The 22,107-nt window shown below is 33.1% G+C and overlaps 2 protein-coding genes across 3 annotated transcripts; both read left to right on the forward strand.

Moving 5' to 3' along the window:
• The first annotated feature begins 11,520 nt into the window (after positions 1–11,520).
• Positions 11,521–17,327, forward strand: LOC133037950 (uncharacterized). 2 transcript variants are annotated; one of them, XM_061115770.1, is made up of 4 exons: positions 11,521–16,099; positions 16,214–16,351; positions 16,437–16,966; positions 17,239–17,327. In XM_061115770.1, the coding sequence occupies exons 1-4, from the start codon at positions 15,479–15,481 to the stop codon at positions 17,240–17,242; spliced, it is 1,293 nt and encodes a 430-aa protein (XP_060971753.1). In that variant the 5' UTR covers positions 11,521–15,478; the 3' UTR covers positions 17,243–17,327. The 2 variants fall into 2 exon arrangements, with proteins under 2 accessions (XP_060971753.1, XP_060971752.1); XM_061115769.1 differs by lacking the exon at positions 17,239–17,327 and adding an exon at positions 17,058–17,232.
• A 45-nt stretch (positions 17,328–17,372) lies between these two features.
• LOC133037951 (uncharacterized) lies at positions 17,373–20,898 on the forward strand. Its single transcript, XM_061115772.1, has 4 exons — positions 17,373–17,541; positions 17,690–17,830; positions 17,922–18,107; positions 18,185–20,898. Exons 1-4 carry the CDS (start codon positions 17,473–17,475, stop codon positions 18,434–18,436), a joined length of 648 nt encoding a protein of 215 aa, XP_060971755.1. The 5' UTR covers positions 17,373–17,472; the 3' UTR covers positions 18,437–20,898.
• The last annotated feature ends 1,209 nt before the right edge of the window (positions 20,899–22,107 follow it).

The raw sequence follows: 22,107 nt of genomic DNA on the forward strand, positions 1-22,107 counted from the left end.
CTGCACCCACTGTAAGGTTTTTGAAACTTTATATGTGTTTATTTCATATCGTTTTAGAAGTTCATGTTTAGGATGTTAAAAACATACTTGTCAGTAAATCTAGATCCTGGTAAAATATATTCCAACACAAGCAACTTACTTTAGTAAGATGCTAGAGCATTTTTCTAATGGAAATCTATAGAAGCTTCTTAACTTCTAGACATAGATTTCATTTATCTGAGGAAAAGTTTCAACTCTTCCAGAAAAGATAAGGGACAAGGAAAGAATTCCTTAGGATCAAGAGTGAGAGGTCTTAGATATGCTTTGCTATGCATTAGACCAGACACTTGCTATTGAGTGGGAGTAATGAGTAGGTATCAGATTAATCCAGGAAAGGAACATTGGAAGACAATCAAGTAAATCTTAAGATCAAGAAGAGGATTTGTATGTTAGTCGATGAGGGTGGTATCTTAATACTCTTAGACTACACCAAATCAGGTTTCTAGACTTACGTTAGTGCTAGAAAGTCTAGTGATGAGATGGTGATTACTTTGGGGGTGGACCAGTGATTTTGGAGAAGTGTAAAAACCGATCTGAGTCTCTAACTCTACCAGTGAGACTGAATGTTAAAGTTGCAGGAAAGATACTTTTTCAACCTATGGAAAGTCCTATACAGTTTTTGGCATTGTACCAATAATTAATTAACTACTAGTGTTACTTCTTGACTAACACATAAGTAGTTGCCAAAAAGTAAAGAATCTAGTATCCCTAGGAGTAGACATATAGAGAGAGGAATTTCACAATATCTTTGTGATTACGGAAATGTAATGGCGGAGGAAAGATTGTATTGAATACAACCTGTCAGATCCTATTATGGAGAGAATACTACATACTACACTTGATCTAGATATCAAGGTGTTAAGATTATTTGAAATGCACTTTTTGTTTTATATTAGTGCAAGTGGGAGTTTGTTAGATTTAAATAAAACCCATTTCAATATAATCAGATTTATTAATTAATAAAAAAATAAGAAATTATTTTATGTTGCATGGTTCACATGATTTATTTCATAATTATGTTTAATGCATAAATTCTATTAAGTCTAGAACATATATAAATATGTATATATTTGTTCATGATTATAGTGTCATCAGCACAGTGGAATATAATCATGATTTGTCAGTTCACTGGATTTAGACTGGCATGATAATCAGCGATAAGGTATACTTACACCTTGGATAAGTGTTATGTCCTTTCCAGCGCATTGGAAAAGTTTACCAGCATCAGATGTATGGAGTATACATTGGAAGGGACCGATATTGATCTTGGATAAGATATCATAAACTTACCGTTATATCTTTCTAAGTCAATATCAATGGTTGATGTTAGGTCTATGGATCTTAATCCTAATATGGTTAGGTTCAACTTAGTTGTAGTACTTATGTTCTTCAAGTTGTTTGTGGAAGCTAACTTTTGGTTATGGCGGATATTTACATCTTAGGAACATGATAGTTCAATTGAGTGGGAGCGCTGATCATAGATATGAAATCTATAGCTTCTATAAGTATTTAGAAATGAAACGATGATTTCCTTTGAGCTTGACTTGATAGAGATAAATGATTGAGATCTCATTTCAGTAATTATATTAGTTTACTAAAATACCATTTATAGGTAGCTAAGTGTTTTAAGGATAAAATACATTGAATGGTAGAACGGTAAATTTGTTAATTAAGAGACTTTGTATGGTCTAGTTAATAAATAATATAAATGACAATTTTATTTAGTAATTAATTATATTTATTAAATAAATAGTTTTGGCATTTATAGAATTGAATTTGAAAATATGGTATTATTGAAAGAAGAATAAGTGGTTGAAAAGTGTCAAAATTGTAACTAGAGTTTGGTCCTTTAAGTGGCCGACCCTAGTGTTTATTTTGCCCAATATTTTATTCTTTTTTAATCCATATAATTCAGTCCTAAGCCCTAGTTGAAATGTAACACCCTAACTAGCATAGGCGTATTACGTGATTTTTAAACATGCTGTGCAGCTCGTTGCTAATCAACGAGGTTTATGGAAAACGTGATTAATTAAAATTTTTCCTTTTTAATTAAACTTGTAAAATATTTATACAAAAGACTCGGGATCCCGATTACAAAACCATTTACAAAAGTTAACTGTTTATACAAAATAAATGTCGCCTAGCGACTAGTTACAAAAATAGCCTCGCTGTCCCGATGATCGTACGCTCCAGGCCTAACCGCCCCGACATGTACAATCTTCATAGGCTCGTTCACGGTCCATCGGCTCTAGCCTTGCCTTTACCTACACATAAACATAGCACTGTGAGTCGACAGACTCAGTAAGAAAAGCATAATAATACTCATACATAAATCCCGGTCATGATCAGACGCCCATACCCCTGATCATAACCCTAACTGCCGTGTCCAACACGATACTGAGTCCCCCTAACTGCCGTGTCCAACACGGTACTGAGTTCTGAACGTTCATAGGTACGGTACTATTGACAAGTAACAGCCTGATCGGTCGAACCGGTCATACTCCGGCTGCTGGTCATACTCCAGCCTGTACCGACGTGTTATAGTATTAGCCTGATCGGTCGAACCGGTCATACTCCGGCTGCTGGTCATACTCCAGCCTGTACCGACGTGATACGTCAAATAGTACGGAACCACCAACCTAAGTATCAGCCTAATCGTTCGAACCGGTCATACTCCGGCTGCTGGTCATACTCCAGCCTGTACCGACGTGATACAGTGTCAGCCTAATCGGTCGAACCGGTCATACTCCGGCTGCTGGTCATACTCCAGCCTGTACCGACGTGACACAGTTGGATGGTTCGAAGCCAACATACATATCTAATGTAATCTAATAGGCTTCCTACATGCACGCCAAACATGTAATCTACATATGCATACTGTTATACTAATCTTACCTGGATTCCGAATTCAGGTGTGCCGGTCAACCTGACTGGAACTATCTGCGCGGCGGATTACAGGCTCCTAAACCATAAAAATCACAACACTATAAGTGATACGCTAAATCACTTCCCGGGGACTTAAACTAGGAACTAAAAGTTTCCCTATCGATAAAAAGCATGGCAATACCCCAAATAACATAAAATCGAGGAAAACTAGGGTTCCTGAATTTTCCCCAACCGGTAGACCGGTTGCCCAACCGGAATTCCAGTTCTGGGAAATTTCAGAACCCCATCTGGAATTCCGGATGCACAACCGGAATTCCGGTTCCTCGCAGGCAGAAATTCAAAATTTCACACTTTGCTCAAATCAACTCCAAACCAAACCAAAACTTCCAGACCTGTTCTAAACATCCCCTAGAACATTTCTAAAGCATCAAATCCACCCTGAATGCACATAAACAAAAATCACCATTAAAGCTCAGGCTTTGAGTTTCAAACTCAAACTTGAATAAAATCAACTAACATGCATCCAAAACAGATTAAACCTACTTAATCATGCATATAAAAGCTTCTGAAAACACAAGAATTCGACCTCAACAAACACAGCAACAAAACTCACAATTTCATGTTGAAAACTCAAGCTTTTGCATAGAAAATTCATAACTCAAGCAACCTAACTATCATGCATTAATAATAGCTCAAATAACTTCAAATTATCATGCTTACATCTCTGAAAATATCAACAAAACACAGCAGCAACAGCATCCAAATATCATCCATGCTTTTACTCATTTCTCATCAAAATCCAAGAAAACTAAAAAGAAAAGCTAGAGAGAACATACCACAACAAGAGTTCACAAAATTAGATTGAAGCTAGCTTGAGAATCAAGGAAAACTCAGCCCTAGAATCCCCATGCAGCCGAGAGAAAGAGAGAGGAAAAGAGAGAGTGTTTTTCCAAATTTTTTTCTATTTTTTCTAACTTTGATTTTTGAAATGGAAAATGAAAATAAAATGTCACTTACTCCTATTTTACTTCAGCCAAAACATAATAAAATAAACATTTATTTTTTAATTATTAAGTCACAAAAGACAAACTAACAATGGGGCAAAATGACCATTTTGCCCCTTCAAACTAAAATCACATAAATGACACTAAAGGGGTATTTTTGAGAAATTCTAAATTCCCGGCCATTCCCGACATTCCCAATGTCTAATAAACCGTCCCAAACTACTAACATACTAAGTTGTGATTTTTACTGAGCCAAACACCGAGTTCCAAAATACCGGGCACCGGAATGCAAAATTATGAAAACTACTACATGACATAACAATGCATCTCTGAATTCAATAATAACAGTATAATAAATTATTTAAATAGCTATAAATAATTTCATAATTAAACGTGATTAACTGCTAATTTCCAAATTAAACTAAGCGGTCTTTACATGAAACACTAAAAAGGAACATGATGCTCTCATCTCATCCTCTTGTCAACTTGATGCCTTAAGCCAAATCAAACCTAGTTTTCTATGTCAGACAAGATGAGAGATTTCCTTTCTTAGTGATTTCACCTCCTTCATTGTTTTTCACCTATTTCAAACCCATAGTGAAAGAGTGCCATGCCCACACATAGCAAGTCAAGTACTCAATCATAGTGAGTAAGACGATGGTAAACGAACCCGAAGGAAAGAAAGAGATCCAAGTTCAGATCTTGATGATGCTCTGCTATAAAAAGGAATCAAGGGCTAGAAATCTTGAATGGAAGGAGTCAATATATTTCGCTACAATCAATGTAAGATTTTCTTAAAACCTTATGTGTTTAATTTCATTATTTTAGAGAATTCATATTTAGGATGTTAATTCAACATACTTGTTAGTAAATCTAGATCTTGGTAAAATATTCCTAACATGAGTTTCAATGGATCATATTGTTTTATTCTGAATAGCCTTATTAATGTTGTGGTTGTATAAGGATTTACATTTAAGGTTATTTCAGGAGTTCTAACATTATGAGGCAATATAAGACATTGCATTTGAAAATCTTAGATTTTAATCATATAGAGAAGATGAACATCTCAATTTTGTTGGGAATATCAAGTTTAATATGTTTGTCTATTCTAGCTATTATTGTTGATAAGTATAAACAGTTATGCATGTTGGATTTTTAAGCTAACATTAGACAAGAGTTAAAATTTTATTTAAGGAATAATTAGATTTATCCCTTATTTGTTGCTTATGCTATTGTTATTGATAACTTGCTATTGACCAAAATATGATAAGAAACTCCATATATGAACAAATAAAGATAAAAGATTGAGACAATTTGATGAACTTGTGATTTCAAGCACAAGATAAATTAAATTACATATACCTGTAAATTTTTAATTGATAGCTATTGGTAGTTCTTAATCCTTATTTAGAGAATTGATATTGTTATATCATAATTTCCAAGCTATGACCAAGTGTGAAAATTTACACTTAATCCCATAATAATTGGGAGATTTTCTTGATGGTGGTTCATTTTAAGAATAAGTTGTTTGATGGTCAAAGTAAGGTGAATTAATCCTTATAGCTAGTCTCTAGTCTAACAATGGATTTGTTCATTACTATTATTGAGTTGTAAAATAGTGACTATTTGGAAATTAATTAATGCATAATGATGTGAGAACTAAATTCTAATTTGAAGATCCATATCTTGTTAAATGGCTCGATTGAGCCTAGAGAAGGAACTAACAAAGACACCCTAGTTCAATGGATTAAATCCATTTTGATTCTTAAAATAGTCAATTCATAATATAATCATTAGTCAATAGTATGTGAGAGAATAGTGAGAGCAATTATATGTTTATATTGTTACTTGATATGTTACATTGCTCATATTTTATGATAGTGATCTTTTGGAGATGATTAAACTATTATTTGATAATATATGTAAGACAAAGAATCCTTGACAAACTTTATGTGGTTTAAGTATTTAGATTTTTCGTGATGAGATCAATAGTAGACTGAAATGTCTCATAGTTTTCATTGACTAACTATTATTGTAATTGATCTTTCAATTTTATTGAGAATCTTTAAATTGTATAAAGTGTGATGTTTCATAAAAGGCCTTAAGTTCCTGTGTATAGATAATAACGAAAGATTAATTTTGAAATTGTTCCATATATATGCTTATTGAAGGCAACCTATGGTTTACTCAAGCATACACATTCCTATCATGGTATCTGTAGTAGACAACACGCGAGATGAGTGTTTGGTCGGGATATCGAACATTAAACAGGCAAATATGCCAACCAGGAGTACTCAACAGATTAAAGAATAAAAATATTCGACGAAAAGTCAAAACTCAGAAGTTCGAAATTTTTGTAAGTTAGGGCAAAAATATTCATGAAGCTTAGAATAAGCAAGATGAAAGACATGCATTATGCAGTTCAAAAGGCAAGCATTATGAACGATGAAGTCGCACAGATCGTTACAAAGGAAAATCGTAGAGTTTCTAAAACTTAGGGTTTCCTACATATCTTCTACAGCGAAGTTAAAGTTGCATTAAGAAAATAAATGTGCAAAGTAAATGAAAAAGAAATCGAGAACTTACTCAAGGATTGAACGTCTGGATTCAAGTTACGCCAAGCTAAACGAGCAATTTTTGTGAAAACACTTCAACAAACTTGAAGCTAAAAACCTCTCTTTTCGCTCTGAACTTACTTAGCAAAGAAGGTTGGTGAAAATGACTTTGTATACAAATGCTCACTGGTATTTATAGGCAAACAATGAAAAGGATTAATCATTTCAAAAAACCTCAGACGCCTCGGTTCCCCCCAAAAGCGAATATGGGAAATCAAAAGCAATCAAGTGCAACTGTCAAACGTGGTGAGAGAAAATCGGATTTCGAAGCATTGATTGCGTCAGAGAATTTATCGGCCAAAAACTGAAGGGACACCCTGTCAGCCTCACATTGAGTCGCAAACAGATGCGCCTGACACGTGTCACCCATTCAAATGCAAAGATAGCTCGGATGAAGTCTACACGTAACTTCGAAAGTCCCGTACAGACTTGGGGGCAAATGTTATCCCGATTTCTACACTCTGACGTGATCACTCAATGGTGACACGTGGAATCGACTCCAGGTATCTGCTCGCAAGACACAGCCCGAACAGGACACTTCGTACATTCGCTCAAACGAAGTGCTCTGAACTGAGCAGTGGGCAATCCGCATAGAACGCCAACACTTAGCAAATTCAGCTTTCGCATCGTGAGTCATCAAGGAAGTCCCTATAACTTTGGGATCAGATTACAGAGATATGGCAAGCTGCCCAAATCCCATGATCAGTGTATTCTGTATTTACTATGAAATCTTTCTGCTTATATCAATTGTAACGAGAAGGGAAATACTTCCTCTCCAAGCTCATAACTCTATAAATAGTGATGCATATTCACTGGGCAAAGGGTCAGAAACATTTTGGTCAAAAGATCTTGTCTAAGAATTCATATTCAGAGATACTATTGTAAGAGCTATAAGAAAAGGAACCTTTCTCCTTGTTCTTAAGTCAATACAAATAACGAGGATTAGGCTATTACCGAACTGCTCGGGGCTGAACCTCTATAAAATTCCTGTGTCTTTAAATTGCTTTACTATACTTCAGTCGTTATAAACTACTTGTCGCTTATAAAATTCGACTCACTGTCGTTGGCTAAAAGTGAGGTCAACATATTACATTGCTCATATTTTATGATAGTGATCTATTCTGGAGACGATTAAACTGTTATTTGATAATATATGTAAGACAAAGAATCCTTGACAAACTTTATATGGTTTAAGTATTTAGATTTTTCGTGATGAGATTAATAGTAGACTGAAATGTCTTATAGTTTTCATTGACTAACTATTATTGTAATTAATCTTTAGATTTTATTGAGAATCTTTAAATTGTATAAAGTGTGATGTTTCATAAAAGGTCTTAAGTTCCTGTGTATAGATAATAACGAAAGATTAATTTTGAAATTGTTCCATATATATATGCTTATTGAAGGCAACCTATGGTTTACTCAAGTATACACATTCCTATCATGGTATTCTGTAGTAGGCATGCTAAATTGGTACTTAATTTTTCATCCTTATGGTACCAATAATGTGTTACAATCGACAAACCAACATCTTGACATATTGTAGTTGGTTTAGTGAAATCGATTGGACAGGCTGCATAAATGATATAATCCACTTATAAGCATTCATAAGTCTAGGAGGAGCTATTTTGTAATTAAGTGTCATATGAATACCTACAACTTCCTCTTTCATACAAAGCGAGTATAATGGTATGGGGAGTTATATGTGATTAGGCGTTGTTTGGATATTTACAGCATCCTCATTTGTAAAGTTAGTGTTGTTGGGTTTTGTGCCCTAAATAAAACCCATTTCAATATAATCAGATTTAGTTAATAAAGATCAAAAATAACATTTTATGTTGCATGGTTCACATGATTTATTTCATGATTATTTAATGTATAAATTCTATTAATTCCAGAACATATGAATTTGTTAATGATTATAGTGTTGTCAGCACAGTGGAATATAATCTTGATTATATGTTCGAAAGTTTCATTCCCTGATTTGTCAGTTCACTGGATTTAGACTGGCATGATCAGCGATAGGTATTCTTACACCTTGGATAAGTGGTATGTCCTTTCCAGGACATTAGCAAAGTTTACCAGTATCGGATGTATGGAGTATACATCGGAAGGGACCGATATTGAACTTTGATTAGATATGTTAAAATTTACTATAATATCTATTCAATTCAATATCACCTAGTTGATCCTAGATCAAATGATCTTAATCCTGATATGATTAGGTTCGATCTCAAGAGTATTATACATGTTCTTTGATTTTTTAGTTAAGCCTACTTTTGGGTCAGGGTGATACATACATTTTGGGAACATGATAGTATAATTGAGTGGGAGTGCTAAACATAGATATGGAATCTATAACTTCTATAGGTATTTAGAAGTGAAACGATGATCTCCTTCGAGCTTGGCTAAACAGAGATAAATGGTTGAGTACTCATTTCACTTCGCTGAAATATCATTTATACGAAGCTAAATGTTTTAAGGATAAAATACATTGAAGGGTGTAACGGTAATTTAGTCCCTATTCAATGTAGATCATCTATTAGAGGATCATTGATCAAATTAGGATTATAACAATGGATAATTAATAGCGTATCTATATCGTGGAACATATAGATCATTCTATATAACTGAGAGTGCAATTCCAAGTTCTAAGAGTGGATTCAATAAGGAATTAATAAGTTAGGGAATTTACTTGGTAAATTCAGTTCGGCTTATTGGAAGCTCGGTTATATAGGCCCATGGTCCCCATACTACTTGAGACCATACTGCTTGTAAGACTCAGTTAATTGATTTTAATTAATCAATTATAATTCTAAAATTAGACTATGTCTAGTTTATGAATTTTTTCACTAAGCAATGGCAAAATTGTGAAGAAAAGAGATTCTAGGTTTTATTTGTTAATTAAGAGACTTTATATGTCTAATTAATAAATATATTAAATGACAATATTATTTAATAATTAATTTTTAGTTATTAAATAATTGGAATTGACATTTAAGTGGTTAAATTGAAAAATTAGCGTTTTTGAGAAAAATGTGATGAAAAATGACAAAATTGCAAAATTGCAAGTGGGGCCCATTATCCTAAACCTAGGTGGTTACCTATAAATAGGTAGTGATGGCTTCAGGAAAAGATGATGCATCTCATTCTTTTAGAGAAATTTCTAGCCGCCACTTTCCCTCTTCTTTTCTTCAATTTTCGAACCTTGAGTGAATGAGTGAGTGCCCACACACATCAAGTGGTATCTCAATCATAGTGTGGAAGATTGTGAAGAATCCAATCAACAAGAAGGAGAATCAGCATCAAGGAAGGAGAGAAAGAGATCCAGGTTCAGATCTTGGTGATGCTCTGCTACAGAAAGGAATCAAGGGCTAGACATCTGAACGGAAGGAGTCATTATATTCCGATGCACCCAATGTAAGGTTTCCTAAACTTTATATGTGTTTATTTCATTGTTTTAGAATTCATATTAGGATGTTAATGAAACATACATGGTAGTAAATCTAGATCCCGGTAAAATATTTTCAACAAGTGTGTATGACATGTTACAACAAAAGTGATTGCACATTACAATTGCAATATTTTGTTTCAGTATTAAGAGTAGTTGACTCTGTTGTGAACACACTAAACTCATGTGATAAATATTACAATCATATTGTTCTCTTGGAACTTGAGTATTATTCCTCCATTAATGGTGATGATATTCCATATGAAGTGAGAAAGTCGTAGGGTCCTCCGTTAATATCGTAACATGTACTTATAGACAACATATCAATCACTAAACTGATACGACTTACCTGAACGTGTGTACTAAGAAGACTTTTCTTGTTTAGATTGTTGTAAGCCAAAGATGTATTTGGTTAATGGAAGTTATTGTTTTCATGTATGATAGATATGTTAAGGATTGATATTAGTTGTTGAATACATGTATATTCTGGATAACTCTTTGATATTGCGTGTGCACACTTGTTGATGTGAGCCAGTAGCTTAGTCTCAGTGCTATGATCGAGTCGATCCAGATCATTAGTTATTATTCTCATATATGAATATCAGATGTCTCATTATGTATTATATTTATACCCTATCAATATAATATGATGCATAATTAATTTTATAAATATTAGTGTTTCTTAAGATTTTTGTGTATTGACACTATTGCTTAATGATCACATATTTGTGTAATTATATAGTCAAAGTCAGAGAATGTTAGAATATTTCATCTAGACTTACATAATTGCGTTGCTCACACAACAATATTAGCCTATGTGGACAAATATATGCATGGTATGATGCTGATTATATAATTAGGACTATAATGGGATGGTCGGTTTTATTAGCTGCATTTGAGGCATATGGTAGCATCTTGATGACTATAAATTGGCCCATTCAATTACACACCATTAGCATTTAAGCTCAAACTATGTCCACTTTACCCCTTAGGATAAGTTAGCATATATATGTATATAATTTTAGTGGAAAGTGGATATATATGAGTGATAAGGTGGTAAAGATTTTAAGGAATGCTTTCTATAAGCTCTCTCAACTTAGAAGATGTCACCAATAGGGAATGTTGAATATTAAAGTATGTTTATTATTATTCAATATCCTAAATAAAATAATTGATCTTAGATAATTATAAATATTAATTGTATTTATCATTATGGATAATAGAATGCTGATTGTGTTTAAATTTAATACTATATATATATTTAGAAGGAGCTTTCACTTAGAAAGTGTGAACACATATTTTAGTACGACTATCAATAAGTACTTTGATTTAAATAGAATATTAGGAGGAATAAATTAAAGATTGTCAACTGTAACATGAAAATTAATTTTATTGAAAGACTTGGATAAATTATTATTATGTCCTACTTTTTCAAATTACCACTTTAATTTTGGTTAGTCTTTTATAACTAATAACAAATTAACTACTTTCATAAAAAAAAAATAACAAATTAACTACAACTATTTTTAAATAACAACTCCGCACCCATTATTATTATTATTATTATTATGGCCAAAGATGTAGTACCTCAGTTGGCATTTGAGGTTTTCAACACCTCAACACATTGTGACCATTGGATGATAAAACAAATTAAATGTTTGGAATCTAAGAGTGAGGAATTATGTACTGTGTAGTAAGGGTAAAAATAGAAGAAACTGGCAACCGGTATGTGATATTAAATGCCATTATTATTATTTTATTTTTTTAAGAAAAAAAGAAAAAGGATTAAAGCTCTTCTTCTCTTCAAAACAGCTCTTCAATTTTCTTCACAAAAGAAATTATTTTAGATGAGAGGCTACAAACTCAAGGAATAATTTGATAATAATCAAAGGTAAATTTCTCTCACAATAGATAGATCTCCCACACATATATACAGTATTTTTGTTTTAGTTTTCACTTAAAAAAAGTCTTTGTGTGAGTAGATTTCTTTCTCTCTCTCTCTCTCGTAGTGTTCAGTGATCATCAACACCTCCGTCCAGCAATCGTCCTTAGCTCCGACAATCATCGTCGGCCCTGTGAGTCGTCCCCTGCTTCGATTTTGCTCCAGCTGCATTTATGTTTGGGTTTCTCGGCACCGATCTTGCTATATGGCCATCCAGTAGTTTAGACTAATTGAACATTAATAGACTCTCTTTATAAGCTACTCTTGGTTCCTACTCATTAAACATAGACAATGATGGGAGCACCTTTTGGGTAAGGTTTTTCTTATTCTCTTATGTCTTGTACATCTTGTTTTGCCTGTTGAATTTTAAGAAGAAAAAATGGTAAAGCAAGGGAAGCAACTCTTTTTCTTATTCTTGCTTTGCCTCCCAATTCCAGATGGACTAGAACAAAAATTTTTTTGTAAAGTCTCACTCATAGACAATTAATTTCGTTTTTGTCTAGATTTGCTAGTACCCCATTTATGCATTTCATTTTTTCTCTTTTGTACTTAGACGCACTGATGAACGCACAAGGTCACACTTTTCAAAAACCCTTTACAATCATGGTTTTTTCTCTATGTATATCCTTAGTCACGCAAATGCAACTTAGTTTTTTGTCAATGTAAACAAACTATCGTGGTTTTCTTTAACATTATTCTTATGTAGTTTCATATTTTAGAAACTACAATCCAATGTTATAAAGATTACAGAGGCATCTAAAAGCACAAAAGAATACTTAAGCATTATGCCAATTCCAAATAGGTACCGCTCCCAGCCAATTCCTCAATTGGCTAGCCCCTGTATCCAAGAATCCCTTCATCACCATTGATATAACATATCGATGATTGAATAGGGGCTGTGTGTAGATATTCAGGGTCATATAATATCAGCCCCTTGTCATTTCCTGTTGTAGAGTGTATTTTGATGATCGTATACAATTTTGCTATATGAGTTTTGTTCAATTCTCTTGGTTTTGATTTGGGTTTTTTGAGTTTTTCCACTTTTAATGTTTCAGATCTTTGAAATTTGCTTTGTGTTTTTCACACTTTTCAAAAACCCATTACAACTCGCTATCAAAGTTTTTGACAAATATTTTTTACCCATAGTTGATCGTTCGTACTAACTCCTTTAAAAATGCTACAGTGCAATCTATTATTTGCTTATTGTTGTATTCTTTTCAGCACTAGTAGTCTAGTATTCTTGTTAGATTACATACATATTGCCAAGCCACTCCTCAAGGTCATTGTTTTTATTTTAATGGAATTGTTTTCATTTTTTAATGGAAAAAATTGTAAAGTTTTTCTTCTTTTCAGAAGCGCTCTTCAATTCTGTTAAGTTTTCTTTGACTACGTTAAAAGGATTTGATCAGCCATGGCATAATAAAACTGAAGGATTGATAATAATGAAAGGGTAAATTTCTCTCTCTTCAATTTTATTCTCTTTTTGTTTTCTGCTTCTTCTTGTTTATAACTTTATTTTGGGTTATTTTCGCTCAAGTTGTGAAGAAGAGTCTCCCTAAGCCCGCATCGTCCGAGTTCATCAAGTGATCTAATCCTCTGAATTTAAAGTTTCAATCGATCTGTACCTATCTCCACTCAACAAACTCCAGCAATTTGTCAGGCTGCGAGTGAGTATCTCTGATCTTCAAGTTGTTGTTTGAGGTTTACTGTTTGTGCTATGAACATTGTTAGTGTTGTCTTTTTTGAGGATTTCAATCTCTATTTAGATTATTAGTCAGTTATACAGTATAACTCTGAGTTCTAAATTAGCAATGTGTCTTCTTGATTTTTTTTTTTGTTTTTCTCTTCTTGATTCTGTGCTATATAATTTTAATTTATTAATGAATCTCTTTACGGAACGAAATACTAAAATTATGTTTATTTGACTCTCAACCTTTAAATGAGGAGTTAATTATCAAAGAAAGTGCTGCTTGTATTTTAGAATAGAATTCTATTTATCGATGTTTTCAACTCTATTGTAGTTACTGATATTTTTTTGTTTTTTATGGAGTTGTGGATATTGTCTTCTTCTTTTTTTTTTTTTCTTTCATTGTTCCATTTTTTGTGCCACTTTATTTGAAGGAAATAATTCAACTTTTTGAATATGCCCACATTCATACAAAAGATTTTACAAATAAGACACATGTTTTCGTATTTATTGAGGCCATATACTAGAAAATAAGAACAACCGTAATGTATAACAAGGTTGTACAATTTCTTTTCTGGGAAAAACTTACCTAAAAAAACCAAATTTCTCAGCATGGTGAAAAGTTTTTGCCTAAAGTTTTGTTGCCCTATGCAAATGAATTCTTGACAGTGTGATTTGTCATTGTATTTTTTGCTTCATATGCAAAAGACATAATAATACATAGCTATTTTGAGTTTATTGAAAGTAGTAGAATTTCAAAATGACAGATTTATTGGTTGAGAAGTGAAGTTAGGTTTCCTGGGGTATGAATTTTTGCTCCAAGTATGGGCATTCAATGAAAGTGGCTTTTATACGAGTTAGACTATACTGAACAATTCGGTAGTTGTTTATTTCTTTGAGAAACCTTTTTATTTATGAATGATTTGAACCAATAACATTTTACTCATTTCTGTTAGTTTTGTATTTGTTCATTTTTTGTACTAATTCTATTGATAGGAATATAGTACAGGTACATTAATGCTAAACACTAAGGACTATGAATATTGATCAAATTATGATAAGCTTTAGCATTTTTACCAAATTTATATTTTATGTTGGTTGTATCTGAATTTAAAAAAAAATGGATTTTATACATATCTTTTAATTAGTGTCGCGGATATCATATCTGATCGGGGTAGAACATGGTTAGAATTTGAGATTAAAACAAGAAATTGCCAATTACGTAGGGAGGCTCTTTGACATGTTCTACCTAAATTGCGAAGAACAAATCGGAGGAAACATAGCTTTCGAGCACCAAAACATGTAGAAGAGAGTATAAAACATTGCAGCTAGACTGAAAAGGGAAGAAATTAATATTAATGATATTGTTTTTTTTCCTTAACATGTAATTAATTATATTGTTTTATTGGTAAACTTAGTTGTGTATTCCTTTTGAAAAAATCCATATTTATGTAGTTATGCTTTTGATATTGGTTTATTTCTCTTTTTCCCTCCTTTTATTCATCTACTTGTTCGTTTTGTCTTTTTCTTTTCAGTTGAGGCATAGGTTGTAAGAATATCCTCTGTGGATAGATATTTTCACAATTGAAGATAGTATCATATATTATGGTTGAGAATAGTGTTATATTAATGACGGTTTCAATTGGTTTGCTTGAATTATTTCTTGTAAATGTTGTTAGTTTTGGGCCTACTTGTGTCTATAAAGATGGAAATGCTATATGACAAAGTATGTACTTCACCTTGCTTTTCATTTCTCTTCATGTTTTGTGTAATTTATGTTATTTTTGAGTATTTTATTTTTTGGTTGTTGGTAGATCTAATTTGTATGAATTATAGATTTGTTGCAGTTATATAATGAAAAGAATGGGGGATGCTACAGATAGGGAGACATCCTTTATTTGTAGTCGATGCTCGCCGGGTAGAGTTGTGTCGATTATTAGTCAGCTTAGCAGTGAGCAAAAAACTTTAGTTAACGAAATTGGATTTGGTAACTTATTGGGTTTAAAGAAATGTAATTTGAAAAGGAAATTGATCCAGTGGTTGGTAGATAATTTCAATGTAGAAGATGGTTGTTTAAGAGTCCATGGAAAAGTGTATGAAATGAATAGTCATTTATTTTCATATATTACTGGTATTCATGATGGTGGGGAACACTTATCGGATTCCAAATCTGATAATTGTAATGATGGGCGGATATTGATCTCTCACTTGGAAGAGAAGTTGAAATGCAACAACAAGACTGATATGGGGTTTGTCCATCAGTTCTTACTTTTTATTGTCAGTGTGTTCTTGATGCCTAACACAACAGTTTATGCGAGTCGGGATTACGAGGCTCAAATATTAGCATTGAAGGATTTAGCCAATGTGCGAAGAATTAATTGGGCTTCAATGTCGTTTAAGTATCTCGTGATGGGTTTGAGTGCATTCAAAAGAAGTAGTTCAAAATATGTTTGTGGTTGCTTGTACTTTTTGCAGGTAAATAAATTGTTTAATAGAATAATTCTTTAAATTTTACTTTTAATAGTTATTGTAGTTATTTCTTATTATTTCTTGGTTGATATTTTATTTTATTGTTTGGATAATTTGTAGGTTTTCTATCTTCATCATGTGCGATGCAGTGAATCATTTGTAGACAGAAGTTTATGTCCGATTTGGTGGTGGTCTGATTGTGAAACTAATAATATGATTGAATGGATTGATAAGAATGGGGGATTAGGCTCTTCGACAGTAAGTTAGTTGTGTCCACGAATTGTTCTTTACTCTATGATATGATTGTTGTTAGTGAAGTCATGAATGCTTTTTTTTTTTATAGATAAACATGCGAGAAATCTTAAGTGCATTCGACATGGATAATGTTGTTCGCAGCCTCTCCCATCTTTGTTGTAGGGTTGAAAATTTAGAGAAAGTTTACTTAGAATTACAACCCAATGTTTTGAAGGAACCTAGTAAAGATTGTTTGAAATTTTCCCGCTCTGAACCATATTTTACTAAGAGAGAGTTTGGAATGGACGATCAAGATTATCATTGTCATTACTTGAGGGATTTCGATCCTATGGTTATTGAATCAAATATTGGAAGTTTGGTGGACAATGACAATAAAGATTTTGTTATGGATGATATTGAGAAAAATGAACAAAAAGACAAAGTAAACATAGTTGAGAGACTAACACAAGATAAGGGAGATGTTGTGTCTAGTGTGTTGGAGTCAAATTTTAGTAATATGATTTCATTGTATAAGACCAGTAACGGTATGAGGGTCGGTGCATTTAATTTGAGTCATCGCTTGAGCGAAGAAGAATTTTCCTTGGCGTTATACATGTTTGATCCTATACTAAGTGGAAGGTAATTGATCTATATTTAGACATTTTCATTTGATAAACTTACATTAGCATTGTTTTACAATGTTTGTAGTTTATTTTGTTATTTTTTTTAGTGAGGTGTTAGTGGAGAATCCACAGTTTGTTGTGCAAAGAATACATTTTCTAAGTTTAAGGCCACACCATCATGTCCATCGAAAGGTATGTGTTATAAAAGTTTGTTTTTGTTAATATTTGCTGCAAAACATCTAATATATATTGTATTACTGATTTTTTTGGGTTTTTTTTTGGTATTAGATAATTGATGCTTATTCAAGTTTTTTGTACTTTATTCATTTGAGAAAATTACGGTCGAGCAATACATCTAATGGAATTATGTTTCTCCCCAGTTTTTATCCTGGACAGGTAATTTATTTATTTTATTTATGTTGATTATATTTCATCTTGGGAGTTAGTTTGTTAGATATGTATTGAGCTGTTATAACTTAGTGTACGTTTTGAGTTTATCTCACTCGAAAGAGTTTTTGTGAGATGGTTGTTAAATGGTGTAAATGTGGTGAAGAAGAGTCATGGAAAACATTGATTGTGCGGATGGAATTGGTATGTAACATTTAACCACACTTTTTGTTTCTTTTGACCCAACTTAATTTTTGCATGATTTTTTTCTTGATGTCAATATTAGTATTTTGTGATGAATAGTGGTATACTATATTGTCGTTGCGGTAATGGTTTTATAAAATCTTTTTAGGTAGTTGTTCCTCTGATGGACGTGGTGAACAATCATGTGATTTTGGTTGTAGTGAATTTAAACAAAAAGTTTGTTACAATATGGGATAGTAAGGACGATTTGAAGCTACATTTGCATAAGCAGGAATTAGTGCTTGAACTGGTAATTGTTGATTCATTACAGCAAGTTTGTGTGGATTTGATGATATTCATTATTTTGATTTAATGAATGTTTAATATTTATATTGTTATAGTTAGAAGTGCTTGATGATTTGTTTTTGGTGGAAGTTTGGAACTGCTTTGGCGTTGGATGGAAATTTTCAAATTCGATGATAATTCCTGGTCCAAGTTTACCTCAGCAGACTGCAGTTAGTGATTGCGGTGTATTTGTGATAAAGTACATGAAAATCCTTTCTGAAGGGAGGAACATGTGTGCAGAGGTTGGTGTTGTATTTGAAGAAATTATTACATTTATGCTGTTTAATATAATTGACTTATTCATTGATTTTTTTGGTAGTTTGACCCACTTTCCGAGCGACTAGCAGTTTCACTGGAGTTGGTGGCTGGAGATAATAATCTTGTTAAATTTACTGTTTCTAAAGATGCTACTGAACACCATCAACATCAACTAAGACAAGGAGACATTAGTAGTAAAAGACAGCGGTGTCGTTCTCCAGAGAAATTGTTGCCTTTATCCAAATTTTCTAGTAAGAAAAAACGAAGGAGATATTGGCAAAGGTTTGCTTCATACAAGAAAACAAGAAAATGAGTGAAAGGGTACTGACTATGTAACTAATAAGTTTATATAATGGTAAATGTACTTTCAATTTATATGAGTCCCAAGTAAACGTTGGAGAAGTCTATTTGTTTTTCTTAATATTTAACTGTGGGCCTTTTTGTTTTAATGTTGGAAATGTTGATAGGTAGTCCATTGTATAGTATGAGGCTTCTATTTAGTTTATAAATTTGGCAAAGTGGTGTGAAACTTATGTAAAATCGTTTTGTTGCCTCATTGAAATAGTTGAATAAGGAGTCCTTTTAGACTATATCGATTGGAAAACTAAGCTCATTTATGTTTTTTGTTCAAATCTTTGTTGGTGCTATTCTTGCTTTCTTGCCATGTTGTAAATTACTGCTGTAGTGTTTTTGTCTACTGCTTCGGAAAGGCTGGTTGGCGTTTGCTCTTAACTCTTTTTCATGTACTGATAAATTTAACAATATTTATTACAGAAAAATATGAAAAGCAGTATAGACTAACTCATATATCGCATTATAAGTGTAAATGTAAATTATTATGGCTGAAAGCAAAATGAAGATAATTTATACTGTCTTGATAATAACATGGGGCTCAAAATTAGAAATCAGTCTGAATAAAGAGAACATACTCTTTTTAGCTGATTACATAGGAAACATACTTAGGAAGGTTTAGATTGTTAACACTAAATATTTAGCCATATTGGTAAATCACCAGTTATGAGTAGATGAACAACAAGTACTTCAGACACTGCCTAGTGTGAACTCAGAATCCTTGGGAGCAGAGGGGAGAAGTTGTGCAATACGGAGGTCAATGTAGTTGCTGTAGCTGTTGATACACTCCTCCTTCATCACTCCTAACCCGTGTTGGAAACGTTCAAACAAAGTTTGACATTCCTCCTCTTTCTCTTTTAATTTACGAACGAAAACTTCCCTTATATCCTGAAGCTCTCTTATGACTTTCTCACAGTCTTGGTTACGCTTGCGAAGACGCTCTATTTCAGCATCCCTTTGGCTTCTTTCGAATGCAAGTTGGTTGATCTCATAATCTTGCTCGTCAAGCTCGCCTAACAACCTGTTGATTAATTTTACAGGGTCATCAGGGGCTACTCGGAGACGTGGTCGGCACAAACCTTCAAGCTCCTCGATACGTGGTGGTGAATAATCAGGACCCATGGTTGGAAGTTCCATATTACATGAATCTATGGAGTTGGACCAGTCAGACATAGAGATGGTCGATGTTGTAACTGGGAATCAAATGTAGGTATAGTGTTAGTGATGAGTCCACTTGTTATCAGCCAGCCCAATAAATACTTATATAAGAGCTGACTTGTAGTTTTGTTTTGGTTGAATAAGTTTACTAATAGTTCGAAGGGCCTACTTGGAATTAAAAGAAAGTTTTTGCTGAAAAATGTTAGCTGATATTATGGGATTTTATTGGATATTGTTGACCATAGAACTGCATAGGTGTAGTACTCACACGCTAGCCTCAATGTAGAAGCTTTCTAGTGAAGCTTCAAATTTCCATTTCTCTAATCCTGTTTACTCACACACAATTACGTATTACCAATAAATTTAAGGGGTTTTTTTTTTTTTATTTTTACACTTCAAAATAATTTTTTTTTTTTTTCAATTTTATGGAATTATACATAAAAATTCATATTGCAACTAGCGTTGTAAATTAAATCGCAACATCGTATAGCAACCTACGTACAAACTAGACCAAAGAAGCTACTTTACAAACCCAAACTGTAAATTTAAAAAATAATATATGGAGTAATTCTCCTAAATTTAATAAAATTTAGGGATGAATAAAAAATGAAAACTATAATGGAAACTAATAGAGAAACTCTTCAAAATAGACTCTAAAACAACACACCGATGGTGAATTTGGTGTCTTCCAAGTGTGTTTTTGTAAAACAATTACTGAATATTTAATATCTTTCATACGTGTTGTTTATCACAATAAATTTACTAATTAAATTTTTTACAATTTTTTCAGTATAAAAGCATGTACGGGTCGATCCCATAAGTACTATGATTAATTTTATTATTCAATATAAAACAAAAAGTGTAATGGGGATTTTGAGTTTGCAATTAAATAGAAAATAAATAATAAATGACAATTATTGTGGACAATGTCCCACATGGAATAAATGGTAGAGAATTGAGTCATATATAAGAACATGGGCTACTCCACTCATTGCCAATTGGTTTTGAGATGGAACCCCATGATTCTCAACATGGTATCAGAGCCATATCCCTTGCGGGCAAGTGATCATATCTGATCCGCACCTATACAGATAGTGACCATGTCCACTCTGATACGGTTCAAGATTGATGAGCAAAAAATAGCCATCATCTTGAGGGGGAATATTGTGGACAATGTCCCACATGGAATAAATGGTAGAGAATTGAGCCATATATAAGAACATGGGCTACTCCACTCATTGCCAATTGGTTTTGAGATGGAACCCCATGATTCTCAACATGGACATTGTCCCACATAGAATAAATGGTAGAGAATTGAGCCATTTATAAGAACATGGGCTACTCCACTCATTGCCAATTGGTTTTGAGATGGAACCCCATGATTCTCAACATGGTATCAGAGCCATATCCCTTGCGGGCAAGTGATCATATCCGATCCGCACCTATACAGATAGTGACCATGTCCACTCTGATACGGTTCAAGATTGATGAGCAAAAAATAGCCATCATCTTGAGGGGGAATGTTGTGGACATTGTCCCACATAGAATAAATGGTAGAGAATTGAGCCATTTATAAGAACATGGGCTACTCCACTCATGGCCAATTGGTTTTGAGATGGAACTCCATGATTCTCAACATGTTGTGAATCATGGGGTTCCATCTCAAAACCAATTGGCTATGAGTGGAGTAGCCCATGTTCTTATATATGGCTCAATTCTCTACCATTTATTCCATGTGGGACATTGTCCACAATATTCCCCCTCAAGATGATGGCTATTTTTTGCTCATCAATCTTGAACCGTATCAGAGTGGACATGGTCACTATCTGTATAGGTGCGGATCGGATATGATCACTTGCCCGCAAGGGATATGGCTCTGATACCATGTTGTGAATCATGAGGTTCCATCTCAAAACCAATTGGCTATGAGTGGAGTAGTCCATGTTCTTATATATGGCTCAATTCTCTACCATTTATTCCATGTGGGACATTGTCCACAATAACAATTAAGATTACTAGTAGTTAAGAATTATTCTCTCCCTACAACAATCAACATCAACTATGAGAAATTATAAACACTAAAAGTGTTATTTATATGACTCTTTACATAAACTTAAATTAAACTGAAGAACTGAAAGTAAATAAGATTACTATGAAAATAAATTTTATTTCGGTAGAAATTACACAACATATAATGGTTTTGGTGATGGGGCTTCTTGATCGGTTTTTTTCCTTTTTTACATTTACATGGGCTGTTGGATGCCATAATTTTTTTTAAAAAAATTTAAAATTCTATAGTTTAAGTTTTTCCAAATCCCAGAACCTTTACAAAAATAACAGGTATGTTTATTTTAATTGAAAGTTTAAATTGAACCGCACTTTTCTTAAACTAAAAAAGGATTAACCGTTACAGAGATTGAAAACAGTTTTTCACTCTCGACTGAACTAACCTACACGCCTTTATCTCTTTCTCCT

The sequence above is a fragment of the Cannabis sativa genome, chromosome 5 (assembly GCF_029168945.1).
Source record: "Cannabis sativa cultivar Pink pepper isolate KNU-18-1 chromosome 5, ASM2916894v1, whole genome shotgun sequence".
In the NCBI taxonomy this organism is placed as follows: domain Eukaryota; kingdom Viridiplantae; phylum Streptophyta; class Magnoliopsida; order Rosales; family Cannabaceae; genus Cannabis; species Cannabis sativa.